Genomic DNA, 16,488 nt, shown 5'->3' on the forward strand with positions numbered 1-16,488 from the left:
GTTCTTCTCTTTGGTATTTTTGAGTGAGTTTTACAAAGGCAAAATACAGCACCCCACAAAATGACCAAAATAAAATGAAATGAAAGAAAAGCTGGTCGTTGATTTTTTTTTTTTTCCTTTTTGGTGAAGCTTCTGTTGTTGTCCATTGAATCAAAAGAAAACACACATGAATACATGCATTAGTTGTACAGTTCCATATTGTGCAAAAAACAAAAAAATAAGAGAAAAGCAAAAGTAATTGGTGCATGGTTATGACATCGATGGAGGGAATCAAGCAGCCACCTGAGCCCAGGTATGGGAAGTAGAAGTAGAAGTAACCCCTCCTATGAACTCAGTTGGTTTTCTGGCAGACTCTATTAAAGTGAAGATATCTGAACCATCCAAGGTTTTTTCACTGGTGGACTGTTTAGTCTAAATAGACAAAGAAATGTAGAGTCATACACAGAACAAAAGGCAGACCCATATGCACAGACATATTAATTGCCAAAACCAGAGGCGGAGAAGGAGGAAAAGGAGAGAAGGTTGCAGGGGCACGGAGAGGTTGGAAACAGGAAAAGAATGGGAAAATAAATCAGAGCGAATTTATAATGGCTGTAGTAAGCAATAATTACAAAGCGTAGTTGTTAGCATTGGCGTTTTGCTGGTTCAAGCAAACCTTTTTTTTTTTCCTTTTATTAACAAGCCACAGCAGCAATACTGAATTTCAGTACATAAACCGGAAAGGTTGAAAGCCTTATATAATGTCTGCTTCAGACTGTGAGACGGATTCAAAGTATGAGAGAAAAAAAATAAGCCGGGTTGGCTGCTGTCAACATAAAGCCAAGCAGCAAGAGAACTCAAAGCTAGGGTGGTGTGAAGGGATTGCCTAAAAAAAGTCATGCTTTTATCTTTAAATCGTGGCGTGAAGTCAAAGCCACTTGTTACCACTACTCTTGATGCAGACGACTCAGTAACATAGTGAGCAGTAGCAATGGTAAATGGCTGTTCTCTGGAATATCTCCACTCAGACAGGCTCTTATCTGTCCGGGCAAACGCCCCTGCTTTTACAGCTTCTCCGCCAAGGTGCTTTTCTGTTTTGCCAAGCTGTAAGCTTTCCAGTGTACCAAGTAACTGCAAATCCTGGTCCATCCTTAGTGTCTTTTTCAAACTCTCCTCTTCAGGACTCTGCAACTGAGATTCTGCTTCCTTTATGGGTGTCAGAGAGTCAGACAGCTTTCTTCTTGTGCTCTGCACATCAGATCCCCGCCTGGCTTTCTCATCAGTGACAGGCTTGAGGACTTCATACTTGGCCACTATTGGAACAATTTTCACAGATTCTTGAACTTCCCTTTCCAGTTTTTGCAAGGTTTCTCCTGAAGGCTGTACTGCTTTCTCGCCCTCTTTAGCTTTACTTGTCATGGTTACAATTTTCCCAGATACGGTATCATAGGACTTTCCTAGGGTGAACATTTTCTGCTTATTCTCCTCATTGGATTGTATTTCACTTTCCAAGTCCTCAAAGCTCTGCATTAGAACGGTACTGGATTTTAATATCTCAGGTGGAAAGGCAGTTTTACTGCTCACAGTCACTACTTTGTATGCCAGATTTTTTTCCGATTCACCATCAACTACCTCAGAGGGTATTTTGTCTATAATAACCCAATCCTCAGTGCCCTATATTTGAGATATAAAAGCTAAATTAGAATATCTGCAGGTTTATCTGTACTTCAGGAGCACTAAATTATGAAGACTTTTAAGAAATCATGTTGCTTTTTCTGAAAGCATATAGTAACTTCTAGCATTGTACCTCTTAGAGCAGTTATCAAGCAAATAAATAAAATCACCTTAGGCAAAATATGATTTCTTTGTGTATTCTCTCTCTTCAGAGGTCCACATAACATGGACCCAAAAATATCACTTTTGCCACACTATTTCTGTATTTGTTTGAAACAAAACTGCATGTCAGGACATAATTATAATGACAGGTGACTGGAATCAACCTGGGGTTAAAAAACACATATTGCAGTGGTTCACAAAGCTACAGTCAAAACCAAATTACAAAAATAGGGCAAATAAGCCCATTCAACTGTACCCTAGTTGTTACAAACATGCTGTTGATGCCATTTTAGAATAGTACTCTTCTGTATGTAGCCTGCACTGACTTTCCTTGTTTTCATTAGAACATCAACACCCTTCAGGATTGTTTAAATAGAGAAGCACAATACAGTAAACTGTATAAACTAAGCATACTACTAAAAATTCTGAATGAAACTTAATTGCAGCATCTTTTTTCCTCCTCATGCAAATGTGCTATGTGATTTGCTTTGACTGCAATCAGCATCCAGTTATTTGACTTTAAGACCATAACTTCTGTATTTAACTAAGCAAATGATGTAGCTTAAAATCAAATGAATTAAAAATAACCTCTAGGGATGATGGGATACTTTTCTGGATAATGATTTGATGAGAAGTAACCAAAGTGCCAGCAGATTCTCCTTCCTGCAGCTTCTTCTCTATCACACTTGGCTAATAGAAAAACCAATAAAAATATAAAGTTCACCATCACTCAGCATAATCTAAATTCAGTTGACAATATAAAGGAAACGCATTCTCGTGACAGAAGTGCCTCATTCACCGTAACGTTCTCAGTGAGGTTTATGCTGGAAATGCATGCAAACTGCAAACAGCATCCAAACTGCACCGTGCAAGTAGGTTTCTAACTGGCAGAGAAATCAGTCTCCATTAGGAAGCCATAAACTCTGGAGAGGACCCATTCCTTAGAATTTGGTCTCCAGATTATATCTCTGCCTGGAACTTATTAAACAATAACAATAAAAAAATATGAAAAGGGAGAGCTTGGAAAGGAAAAAGATAATAAAATAATAAATCATTGCCATCCTTTCTGACTGCATTTCAACGAAGTATTGTTTGTTTTTACCTGCATTTCAAGGAATGTAGTACCTCCCTTCTGCAAAAATATGAGTTTTTCTGATTTTTCTGTTTCTTCTTTGGTCTAATGTCAGGGGAATAAATGATTTTAGTATATATACTATACTCATATATACTATACTATTAATATATACTATATATTAATATATACTATATATTAATATATACTATATATACTCATATATACTATACTATTAATCTCATGGAAAATTAGGAAACAGAACTAAAGAGAATCATTTTGCAGCACAGAGGTTTCCAATGAGAACTGCAATCAGTCTCTCTCTATGGCGAATGCAAAGGAGCCATGAATATAGAAATGGTATGCACAAGTGTAGCACAAAACCCACTAAGCTGAGTAAGACCCAAGTGTGGAAGCACTGTGTTTGTTTCATTTCATATAATTCACTTAACTGGGGCTGATGCTAGCTCACACAACTTCCACCAATAGCCCAGAACAGGCCCCTGCACCTTCACTCTGGGCTAGGCTCCCTCCTGAGTTTGCAGCCCTCTCTGCTGAAGCAGGCAGAAGGTATGCCAGCCATGATTTCAGCTCTCCCTTTTTCCCTGATGGTATTGGAAGCCTTAGGAGCAGTTTTCCTACAGAGTGAGCTAACTGCTGCTCTACTATCCTGTAGGGTGACACCGAAATCTCCTCACTTTTGTTCCATCAGCGCTTTCCCAGCGCTATGAGAATAGTAAGAGTATCTCTCTATCTTGGACAACTGGGAAAATGCTAAATGTAGGTAAGACTCAATTTCCCAAGGCTTTTGAGGCCACCTTCTGGGCTGGCCACTCTTGTCATTTGGCCAGAGAAAGTAAGTCCCTGCAGAGCAAAATGGGTTTCTTGCCAAACCCTTTCCAGTGACTTCACTAAATACTATCCTCAATAGATTTGCCAATGGAAGTCCTATGACTGGCATGATAAAAGGGTATATATACTCAAGAGGAAAGATAGAAATTTAAAGAGAAATATGAAACTAGAAAGGGATAGATGGTTCAACTCCCTGACTGTGAGGAGATGCACAACTCCTTTATTCCTAAAGTGTTTGCTTCATCCAGTTTAGGTCAGATTAAACACTGCCAAGGACTTTGTCAATATGATGGCTTTCATGTTCTATAGCTATCTGGCTACCATCTTGGAAGATGTTTAAAACTATATTTTTTGTTACTAAGGAAAACCAAATTATTTCCCCATCTGTTCTAAGAAACCAAGCGGCGACCAGTGGTTTGGAGTCCTACTGACCAGACACTCAGGTGCCACGTGCTCAAAGATCACATTTTGGAAATACATATCTTCTCTTTTGTTCTTGTTCTATTATAAAAGGAGCTACAGGCAACAGCACTGAAGATATTTTTGAAGTGGATAATGTGTAACTTCTTTGACTAGCAGAAGGCACTACACTATCTTGACTGCCTCTGCATTTCTTAGTAGACATCAAGGTGCTGATTTTGACCTAGTGATGGCTTCAGCTTTTTCCTGAAAAAAATCCCCTCTCATCAGGACATGTGAACTGAAACCATGTCACTTACTGGGACCAAAGGAATGGCCAGGTATTATCTACAGCAGAAGTTGCCTCAGTAGGCTCTGATAGCTCAAGTCTGCTCGTAATTTTCCACAGAAATACCTCCATTTGGAAGAGGTTCTGTGAAACAGATGTATTACTTAGATGCATGTATAATTCTTGAGCGTTTACTTTCCAAATGAATGGTTAAATTCGGATGTGTTTCCTCAGAGTGAAGCCTACATAGTTCTGTAATGCTTTGATACTGCTTGTATGTTTTAATTAAAACTGTTTATTACATTCCTAAAGTAATAAAGATAATAAACAAACAGGGTGGTGCTAGGCTTGCTTCATCTTGTAATCCTCTGATTCAGGCTTAGCTAGCCACCCTTTCCAACAGTTTCTTACACATTTATTATGATAAATGCATCCTGTTCATTGTACTTACAATTTTAATTTTTAGAAGGATAAACATTTATTATTAACTACAATCAAACCAACCTGTTTGTAGGGTCTGTTATGATTCCTGAACAAGGCAGTAGGAGCAACACTAAAACTCCTCTGTGGTCCCTCAAAAGGGAAGCCTTGAGCACACTGCCTGCTTTCTTATGTATTGTAATGCAACTTGAATGCCACAGTAATGCACATCTGGTGCCACCACAGCCACTGGCTATAATGAGGGAGAGGAGGTGGAGGTGAAACCCCTTTCCTTGGCAATATGCCTTTCCCTGTGAGGAAAAGCTGACACTTGCAACCTGCATGCCTCCAGGGATGCCCTTCCCCAGAGTTATGGCTCTGCAACACCAACCTCTGAGGTGAGAAAGTAGAACACTCTTTCAATTTACACTTTCCTGACAATTTTTACTGAGTTCCCTACAACATTACACCAGTGCTGTGGGCACAGAAAAAAATCTCATGACCTTTTACTGGTTTCTAATGCTAAAACTGAGAGGAACCCATAAAGATAATTCCCGTGAGACAGAAACTAGATATCCATTATTAATAGAATAATAAAAAAAAAAAACTTTCAGGCAGACCACACAAGCTTATTTCTTTCTGCTCCACTGGACTTAAGACACTGCACTATGTATTTTATTGCAGCACAAATGTTGCCTTGCTACCCCTACATGTCCTTATCCACCTACAGATCAAGTAAACCCCAGCTTTTAAAGTGGCAAGTTTCTCACAAGCACTTCAAGACTGCACAGTGAGCAAGATTTTTTCACACACGCACACTGCAGGAAAATGCAGACACTTAGCAATCTGCATTGGGTCTTCAATGACAGCCTCCAGCAGACTGCAGCAACCATCAGGTTCCTTATGGAACTGGCCAAGAAGGTCTAATTATCATCATTATTACTTCCCTGTTTTCAGAGACTGAGAGTTCTGCCCTATGTTCTGTATTTTCTTTTCAAGCTTGGCACCATAGCCCCCACCTGTCTCACTACACCCCTTCTCCCAACCAGTCACCATTGTTTAAATTTTCTCTCCATCACTTTCATGGTTTCTTTCACACATGGCTGGACTTCCTCAAGCTCAGTGAACCTGTAACAACGCCTGTATTTTGCACCCTCAGAGAGACCCAGTTCTGCCACACGGCTTCCAGTGAATTTAATTCTCTATATACACATATATTTATATATGTATATATTTATGGTATCTGCTCTTCCTCCCATCTTGGCTGCTAGAGCCTGCGTCCTGAGAAAGGGGAGTGCCTGCAAGCAGGGACTGGCCTCTAATCTAGTGAGAGCTGCTATAAGTAAAAATGCATAGACAAATACATAATGAAGCCTTTCAGCTCACGCTGACCTCTTCAGGCACTAGTGGTTCAATCATAGGAGCATCCTCCTGCCTTGCTGCAAGCCGAACGGGAGATGTGGAAAGCCTCTTCTCCCACTCATTAGACACAGTCGTTTCTGTGGAGGTTTCCAAGAAGGTGCGTTTCAACTCGCTTATATTGGTCTGATGTTTCATCAGATCTTCCTGGGTTTTGTCTAGATCCTAGACAGTTTTAAAAGAATAGAGCAGTTTGTGATACATCCTAAGCCAACCACACTTTAGAGCCAAAACACACAGCTTGGTTAGTATAGAGGGAAGTAACAGCTCAGGGAGCCGGGGAGCACAGCACTAACACAACACTCTGTGAAAATGTGGCATTTTGAAAGAGAACAGCATAGCATATCTCGTACAAGTGAGTCTAAATACACTCTTAAAGAGCCTATCCATATTGCTGTAATTTGCACCTGATAAAGAGGCTCCAAACAAACATACATATGCGCGTGGAGGCACACACATATAGGCACACGCATATATCGATATTGATAGTACAAGTTAGAGGAGTCATCATAATCTGAGAGAAAAAATAATCTATTAGCAAGTGGGAGTACACAGTTCATGCATCATAGTGCAGATCCACAGTTTACCACTAAAACTAACACACATGTACGTACATGCACTGGTATATACCAATACCAACCTCTAACATAAGATTACTATGTTTGACATACACATTTTCACCCTGTATTCGCTTAATCAGACTATTCTGAAAGAAGTGAAAAAGAAAGGGAAAAGTAAGGGACACAGTATTGAAAGGATACAAAATGCTGTTTCTACACATTTCTTCACAGAGAACCGACAGTAACATGCTGAAAGAGGCGAACACCTCCAACATCGATACCTGAGCAACATCTAGACCTTTTGTTTCTGTACCTGTGCCTTTAGATCTCCGTCCTCCTCTTGATCCGACTGCCAGCATGAGAAAGATTGGAAAACAACACCTTACCCACTTGTACGAATGAAGGCTTTAGGAACATTGGTGAGAGGTACACACTAGGTTAAAATCCCATTTTCTCCTCATTAAGGGTTTAAGGAGAAGGAGTAGACACACTGGCTTTGCACGGTTTTCCTAACTCAGAGAAAACGTCCACTTCTCAAATTTGTGTTTTGTTATCAAAGGGCTGGTTAACGTCTTCCTTTTATAAATATTGCTACACTCCACATTCATAAATCTCTATTTATAGAGCAGCAGTTGCACCTTCTCACCAAGGTCGCAGCTAGTCTAGGACGGAACAGCAACAGCAAATGCTTTGGAATTCTGTAATCCCAGAATTTACACATAGGACATAATCTGGGCCACAAGCAAAGCTCAGCATAAACTCACTATGGGCAAACAACTTGCAACACTTTCTACAGAAAGAAGCACATTTTATCTGCTTAAAAGACTATTTCCCTAACCATAGTCCCTTTCTGTATTTCTGTAATTTTATTTCATATTTAGCCTGTATATATTCTTTCAGGACCTATCATCTGGAATGGCACACACATCCACTTCAGAGCTCATTTTCAAAAGCAACACCATAAGGATTGCCCCAGCAGCCTGGTTTCCAAGACTGCAATTTTCAGGTGGCAGATATACCACACATTTTGAAAATCAGGTATCCATATCCAACTGATATGTGCTATCTCTTCTCCTCTAAATAACGACGGCAACTAGGAATATTAACATTTCGCATTTTTGAGTAATAAACTGAACACTTAAAATTTCACAATTTTATGATCATGTTTTACTTTCTTTAGTGCTCAAGGCCTATGAGTGGAAGAAGCACTTCAAAGCATTTTGTACTTCTGGCTCATCTCAACAGACTTTATGTTGTTGCACTGTTTGAATTTTTTTAATGCTCATGCTGCTATGTTACTGTTAATTTTTCATATAGTCCTAATTAGACAAATGACTCATGGGAAAATCTGTTGATTACTTTACAACTCTGTTCAAATTTACTCTATTTACAGCCAAGGCTGAATCGTCCTGACGTGTCATACAGAAAATTTTTCCTTGAAGATAATTTTAACAGTCTCAAATATTAATGAGATCCTTCTGAAAACCTAGAGTAGTGTTTGTGGTAAGACTCTGTCTTCTAGCAGATGTCAGATGAAATTCAGCTCATGTTTGCAGCTGCAACTATATTAATTTTGAAAGCATTATATGCACTTCAGTGAAGTCACATAAGGTTGAATTTGCCTGCACAGTCTACGTACCATGTTGCGGATATGACGCTTCTTAGTGTAAGGAAAATATAAACATTTTATATTTCTCCTCTGAAAAGAATACCTGGACTAGTAGTGGCAATATGTGAAGATTACATACGAAGGCCCTATGTGAAATTACATTAAAGAAAAAACTTAAGATATTTAAAATGTGAGAATATTCAGTAAATTTGAAAACAGCTTTTTGTTGCCTTTTCCCCACTCTCCCACTCAGGCCTCAGAGTATAAGAGCAAACAAGCAAACAAAAAACCCCAGGGCACGATCTGGCCAGCAGAACCGTGCGGGTGGGCAGCACTGGCGGGGGTGACACCTCCACTGCCCCACTAACCGCACAACGCAGAGGCCTTGCAGCTTCCAAACCAAACTCAGGAGAATAAGGGGAGCCCATTGGGAGCACCAGAAACTCAACTCTCCTGGCAAAGCTCTCCCGCTTGCAGGCACGCACATGCACACGCGCACAGGGAGGGACCCTGAGCTGCCGTAGCAGACATGCGGTCTAGCCCCCAGGGTCAGGAAGAGACGAGGCCAAACGCTCTCCCCTGCCATAGCTGGGTGCTGGCGACTGTACAAACCTCGGTGGCAGTGGTCTCACCATCAGCCGCAGTATCCGTCTGCTCACTGTCAGTCTATTGGGTTAGACAAGTACCCGGGTCCCGAGAGGAAGGCAGGAATAAAGAATAAACCCAGCTCATCAGTACACGCGGCTCACACGGGGAACCGTTAAACTCAACATCCCTGTGAACTGCATTAGCATTGCTTTTCAAACAACGCACATGTCAAAGAAGCAAAATAAAAATGCTATATTAGTAAACAGAACAGACTCAGAGGAAGACTCGAGGCGTACTGTACACAGTATATGGCTTTACTGGAACAAATTTATAAGCCAAACAAAACATCACTGGAAAAGTGTTATTTGAATAGCAGATTTTTTTTTTCTTCCTTAAGAAAACCAGGTAGCTTAAAAAAAGAAGGGGGGGAAAAAAAAAAGACTAATATTTTCTAATTGAACTTTTCCTCCCACAATGATTTTTTACACAAAATTATTGAACTAATTTTTTGTTCTAGCCAATATAAAGTAGTGGTTAAATTTTTATCCGGAGGGGAAAAAGATAATTTTAAAAAACAACAACGACAAAAAAGCTACTTTAACAGTCATCTGACTTTCAGCCCCTCATTTGTACAGAGGTTATTCTTGTCTCCACATTTATACACCATGAGGCTGTCTGCATTACCAAGGAGTTCAGATAACCATACCCCCAGCCCTTCTACTGTCTGTCTGTGGAGTAATGGTAAGGGTCAGATCCCACTCGGTTCCAATAAAGAGCAGCTAATAATCGTTAATGATAGTAAAAAGAAAGAAAACTGCCATTAAAAGAAGAAAAAAAATACTTCTCATTCCATTTAAGAGTATGGATGAAAGCAGGAGGAAAACAAAAGTAACTCCCCCCACCCCCCAAACACTTACTAGGTATGAGTGATAAAAATTAAACAAAGCACAGCATTGCACAGACTGATCTATCCCTGCTTTGCATGAAGAACATTTTAGTGGAGAACACAAGTGTCAAGATTAAGAGAGAGTGGAGTGGAGGTTACTACAGACTGAGAAAAGAGTTCAAAAAACTACTCTGATGTCAGGTAAGCATATGGAAAACTAGAAGTAAAGTGCACCCTACTGCCCCAGACTGGCGCATTCAAGTTGTTTTGATAGCAGTGAAAGCTCGGGTTTCCATTAGTGATTTTTCTGTGGTCTTTAGACAGTAACCCAGGCAGGCAATTTAAAGCCAAGACATCTCATCCTCCAATCCCATCAATATGAACAAGAACAAAAGAACAACCTACTGGTGGATGGAGTGGCAATCTTAGCTTTGAATTTCCTCTAATTTTTTGTCATTTTCTGACAACTCCATTTTTTTGTAAGACAATGTTTTGGTTTTTTTCATAGCTTTGTTTTTTATTCTTTGAAGAGTTTGCATTGTTTGTATGACAAACAGAAGAATAAACAAGCATTTTGGACTTCTTGCTAAGTGCATGAATGCAAGTTACATGAAATTTTTCAAGTCACGACCACTCTTGAGACAGACCACATTTATTTTTAAATGGAAGTGTAATGTCAAAGCAGTCTATTAGGCTGGTCCAATTGCTTTCACTGAAGTGCTAGAAAATTGTTTATTTATTAACAAAGGTTCTCACGTCTTTATAACATTATAGGCAATTGTAAAGGTATGGCAATAGAAAAAAAAATAGGAAAAAAAGTATGCATTTTCACTCCTGTTTACAAAAATGAAAAGAAACAAAGAGGAATTAATGCATCTAGGCATTTAAAAAGAATTAAAAATTGTGTCAAGGCACTGTAACACAAGTCTGTATTATAGGGTTCATTTTAGGAAATTGAAGTCAATAGAAAATTAGCTGCTAAGGTAAAAACACAGAGGCTAGTGAATTCCAAGGGGTGAGAGTCTGTCTTTGACTGCATGGACTAACTCCAGATGCATAGCTCAAGGGAGAACAAGCTCAGCAATGTAAGGCATTGGTTCAGGACACTGGCTGTAGTCTTCTGCCTCTCTGTGTGCAATCTTCTGTGAACTGTGGGGGGCAAGAAACATTCCTATTTCTTTTGCCATGAGTGGAATGAAACCCTAAATAAAGCATAAAGCTTGCTTTATTGCAACATACACATCTGCTAATTAGCCAATCAAAAGCCATGGAGTCGAAGTCAGCACTACTGAGTCACTTGAAATAAAGATCTGGGTTTATCACAGAGCAGGGAATGGTGAGTTAAGGCTGAGTAGGGCAGGTCTCCTCTGGAGTGAAGAGTAAGAAAGGCCAGGCTCAGCTCCAAGATGGGCTGAGGTACAGCTGAGGTGGGGTTGGCAGGCAGGCAAGGGCTGGAGCAGGACAGAGGCAGCTTCTCCTGACGTGCTGTGGCTGCACCTCTCCTACCTTGCGATCGTAATTGCTGTGATTTGTTTTGCCAATGTAATGCAGACATGCCAGAGTTTAAAACATATTCACTTTCATGCAATATTTTGAACAAGAAATACCCCGTGGATTAGGCACAAGTCTGTGTCGTCTGCCAGGAAGCACCGCCAGAGTAATCATCCTCGTAAAAGAGCGATACTAAAAAGCCTATTTAAAATGTTTTTATGCTCAATACCTCCTAACTTTACTAACAAAAAGAAGCGCTCATTTCTGAAAGAGGAACAGACTAATGTATTACATAAACACTGCCTCATTATTGCCTCTAGAGCTGGAAATATATTAATGCTGTTACTGCTATTAGATTAACCCAAGTGCAGAGCTAATGCAAATTGAGATCTAAATGCTGTCTCAAAATAGGGACAAGAAATAAGACAGCAGCATTTTGGATGCCTTTTATCAGAAATTGTACATTGTTTTTCAGTTGTAAGGCATCACAGAGCCAAAAACATTTCAAGACAATGTTTTTACCGGACAAATTGATGTGACTTTTGGCTTTCCATAAAAAGGAAATGAAATCCTGCACCAAGTCTTACAAAACCAACAGCAGCAGATGACAATGTTCAAGCTGGTTTACTGAAGAGAGCTACTGCAATGGACTATCGACAATTGGCCATGGTGGCTTTTTACATGGCCAGCTGCTCTGTGATCATCTGATCTGGGTTTTTCTTCTTTATATACAAAGCAAAACTGTACTTTTGTATTTGAAGTTGAAGAAGAAAACAGAAAATAAAGGAAAACCTGAACTCATTATTTTATTCTGTCAACAAAGAATAATCAGGCTCCAGCAAAAACTGAGATGCCAGTTACTCTTCCTTTCCTACTTCTGGATTTACCATCACATCCACAGTACCCAGAACCACTGCAGACTCCTACTGCAGCTGGTTCATCTGCCCGTGATGACCCTGGTGGCTTAAGGCATCGGTTTTGGCAGTGCTAATCTAACACTGCAAATGTCAAGACAGCCCACATGGTATGCTCCTGCAACAGCTGCAGAACAGCTGTCCCAATCTGACCTCTGACTGATACATTAGATTTAACCATGGGAAAACAATTTAATCTGCAGCAGAGATGAGATGAAGGCTGAAAATCGAGATCCAGGTTTTGCTGGACCGGAAAGCCTTTTCTGGGGTTCAGCTACAGCTGACAGCCTTTTGCAAAAAGCTGAGTCTAGCTGGACTTTGAACATACTGAAGTTGGTGAAGGGGCTCATTGTTAGGGAGCTAGTCATATAAATAAATGTAGATACACATTCATATATTTGGATGTTCAGTAATTATGCAGAAAATGATACTTAATACCCACTATTTAGATAACTATCCTAACCCTAAAACTATTCTAAACTGATAGAGGGAAGAAAAAGGTCTTATCATTTAGTGCAAGTCACTTTAAATGAACTGACACAGTTCAAGCCAAGCCTCTTCCACACAGTGTTGTGCCTAACCCTGGGCTCCGAGCTGTACTCCCAGCATGAGAAAAAAATTAAAAAGAAGAAAAAAAAAAAAACCAAACCAAAAAACAACAACCCCCAAACAAAAAAAAAAAAATCCCTTCTAACATATCAGCACAGACAGAAATGAGGCTCTGAAAGTAGGACCACTATTGCAGCAATCTAACACTGGTTAGGACTGAAGCACTGAACACGAAAAAGAGTGTGTTCGATGCCGAGGTACACACCTCTTCCTCTGAACTGTCACTCAGGTCATTGGCAAGTGAGGCACTCAAGGAGGCCGCCTTGGGCTCCAGGTAGCAGAGGCACATAGCCAGAGGAAAGGAGAGAGTGAGGGCGTATGGCACTGAGAAAGAGGCAGAGAGCAGAAAGAAAAAAATGAAGAGGAAGCAAGGCACGAGGGAGGGGGAGCGGATGGGGAGGTAGTGCTGCACACTGGCAGGCAGGAGGTTGGTTTCGGAGAGGTTAGGGAGCGACAGGTAGCCATCGTCATCCAGGAGGGAAGGAAATGACTCTGGAAGTTGCAAGGAGAAGGAAAACAGCGTTGCGCCTTTGCCGGCTTTTTGCTTGTAGCCAAAAGCCACGTCTTGCTCGGCGGAGCAAACTCGCCCCTTTCTGTCAGAGTCTGGCTCCGACTCGCTGCGCTTTGGAGCGCTCTCCTTGGGGCCCTCACAGCCTAAGGACTTGGTCCGAGCGCTCTCCTTGCATCTCCTGCGAAGCTTTGCTGAAGATACATGGGGGCCAGACTGAGAGGATGGCGAGGAGTGGTGGGAGTCAGTGCCAAGCAAAGATGGCTGGTGACAGAGAAAGGGCAGCAAACAAGGCGCAAAAGCAAAAGGACAAAAAGAAAACTGTAATTAGTTAATTTTCTTCCGTGATGATAAATAATATATATTATATATTTAAAATTATAAACAGTATTTTAACACCACAGCTCCACTGAATCGAACGGTGCATGTTCCCATGCCACACACCACAGGTATTAGCGAATCACGCTTCCAGCTTACAAAAGGCAACTTCTCGATTCAACTTTTGTCTAGTCCTCTGCAGCACAGGATTTACATAAAAGCCTCCATAGCCACATGGGGAGTTTCAGGTGCTGCCAATTTCCACTTACTGCAAGATTGGTTTCCGATCATAAAGAGTTTTCAAACATGAAGTAATGGAGAGCAACAAAGAAGGAAACATATTTCTAATATCAGCACTACTTGGGACAGCATTCTTGCAGTCAGGAGAAGACTTGATGGGGGCCAAATGCTTCCCATCTATGCCTTGGACAACCTCAGAGGTAATAATTAAAACTCCAAGGACTTTAAATTCCTTGATTGCAATATTTAAAAAAAAATCTAGGCCGTAAACCAAATTCAAACACGTTGTTGTTTGGTGGGGGGAGTAGAAATTCATTCAACAATGCTCCTGATGAAGAAAAACTGCTCAACAGATATGCCAGCAGCCAGTTCCTCAGCATGGCTCCCAGCACTGGCTCCTGCTGGGCACCACCAGAGCCCTGCCCTCCCCTCTGCTCACTGTGAGCCCGAGCAGGCAGCGCTGGGGGCTCAGCCCCTCCCAGCCACGCACCCTGCCAGCCCCTCCATGCTGCCATCTCTTCGGCCGTACACTGAGAGAAGGGAGCTGAGACTTGAGGCTCAGCAGACCCCATAATCCCTCACTGGGGATCTGAAGGGGGGCTGGCTAGAGAGAAGTCCTCACCCCACACAGCCACATCTTCTCATAACCAAAATAGTTACCTTTACCCACACTGAAGAAGCAAAAATGCCCTTGATGCTTTTGCTACAAGTTTTACCACAATGCCAAGAATACTGGCTACCAACAAGCAGGATTTGCTTTGATATGCCCTTTGTAGGGCATTCAACTGGCCTTTCAGGTCATTTGAGGTCAAAAAATTAGTAGGAGGAGAGAAATGATTCAGTGGAGATAGTGACTGTCATTTCACATGCTCCCTGCAAGCAGACACCACTGCTCTTTTAGAAAGACAAAAACCACTCTCATCACCAAAATGTATAGCCATTACAACACATCTGCCACAACGCTGATGGATCAGAGATGTTTTGGCCAAAATCCACCAAGTGTGTGCAGCTGAAGTGGCCCACTGGATCCATGACCAAACCCTGAGCTGCTCCATTTGTACTACATCTCCCCAGGGAGCTATAATAGCATTTCATTTTCACTCCAGGCTCCCAAAAGCAAAATTACTTAAAAACCACAACAGCATCTGCCTCCAGTTCAAGCTGGTGTTGAACTGGAGGCAAAAAGCAGATCCAAGATTTAGACACAGATTGCTACTAAGCCCGACCGTTACCAGGTATATTAATGGTAGGATGGGACATAAACCAAGTAATTACGTGGAAGAACTCCTTTCCTTCCTCTTTCATATTTCCCTTTCTCTCTTTAACAATTTATCAGTAAAGGACTCTGTATTCCCAAACTAAGCAATCAGAACCAAGCCTAGCTTCAATCCACTTACAAATGTCTTTATGGGTTTAATGTAGTAAGATCAAGTCAAAACTTAATGCTGATGGCCTCACAGGTTTTGTATTTAGCTCACACAGGTTGTGTGAGCTAAATACACACACAAATACAACTTCTCTTTACTGTAAAGACAAAAATCCAAAGTAAATGTATTTTTTTCTAATTCAGACTCTTCACTTGCTAACATCTTTTCAGTGTTAATATTTAGAATAAGTTCTGGTACTTCGATACACATGGATAAAACAAAGGCAAAATGTCTTAATGGAAAACACACCTAAAACATTTATATGCCCTTAAAAGGGATTTGATTTTGAGCTTGAATTGTGTTTCTTGAGACATTCTCTTTATGATGACAGACAAATCTGTTAGCAGGTCCATGTGGAAGCAGGACTGAGATCTCTGTAGGATTACAGAACTGAAACTCTATTATGATGGTTTAAAATGAACTCCTGAGGGTAAAAATCAATCATTTGTGCATATATAAGTTCCATCAAATTAGTGCCCTAAAATATCTGAGTATTTCTGGCCATATATAAAGAATGGCTAAATGATCTTCAAAACGCAACTGATCCCTCCATTGACTTAAATTGACAAACACTTGGAACAGAACTAGCTTCTTTTGAGTGTTTTCTACATATTTTATTTTCATCATTCTTTCTCCACGTGGAAACTAATGGAGTTTCAAGAAGACCCCAGTTAAATTTTGTAGAGATTATTTTTTAAATGCTACAATATGGGACACACTTTCAAAAGAAAATCTTTCTCATTCACAATTTTCAGTTACTCAATTTGTTTTTGGTTTTCAGTACCTTAACTGCAACTCTTTTTGAGGACTTGATCCTTTTGCTATGTAGCCCATTGTGGCCTTGTATGATAAAGCTAAAAGTTCAGATTCTAACATTTGCATACTTAATAGTTCTGTGGATATAAATATATATATCAAGGTTTTTCTTCCTAAAAGATGAGGGTAAACCTTACTTGTTTAGCAAGTGCATTCCACAGTACACTTTGTGAATGTTATTCTACTGTATTCCTCTTCACTGTTAATCTCTATTTACTATTTTCTCCATCCTTCTGTTTGCTTTACCCTGTTTTAA

General features: G+C 40.5%; 1 protein-coding gene across 14 annotated transcripts in view; it reads right to left on the bottom strand.

Moving 5' to 3' along the window:
- EPB41L3 (erythrocyte membrane protein band 4.1 like 3) overlaps positions 1 to 16,488 on the bottom strand; it is a 96,810-nt gene that overhangs the window by 7,605 nt on the left and 72,717 nt on the right. For 4 of the 14 annotated variants that reach the window (XM_084219364.1, XM_084219369.1, XM_084219357.1 and 1 more), the window contains exons 13-18: positions 6,907 to 6,972; positions 6,240 to 6,431; positions 2,918 to 2,992; positions 2,404 to 2,505; positions 925 to 1,653; positions 283 to 411 (exon numbers count right to left, since the gene is read on the bottom strand). The exons of 1 other annotated variant lie outside the window; for it this stretch is intronic. In XM_084219364.1, the coding sequence (XP_084075490.1) occupies positions 283 to 411; positions 925 to 1,653; positions 2,404 to 2,505; positions 2,918 to 2,992; positions 6,240 to 6,431; positions 6,907 to 6,972 (1,293 nt within the window). The remainder of the gene's footprint in view (positions 1 to 282; positions 412 to 924; positions 1,654 to 2,403; positions 2,506 to 2,917; positions 2,993 to 6,239; positions 6,432 to 6,906; positions 6,973 to 16,488) is intronic. 9 more of the 14 variants (XM_084219362.1, XM_084219360.1, XM_084219366.1 and 6 more) reach the window with 8 other exon arrangements.

The sequence above is a fragment of the Fringilla coelebs genome (assembly GCF_963513975.1).
Source record: "Fringilla coelebs genome assembly, chromosome: 1".
Classification (NCBI taxonomy): Eukaryota; Metazoa; Chordata; class Aves; order Passeriformes; family Fringillidae; genus Fringilla; species Fringilla coelebs.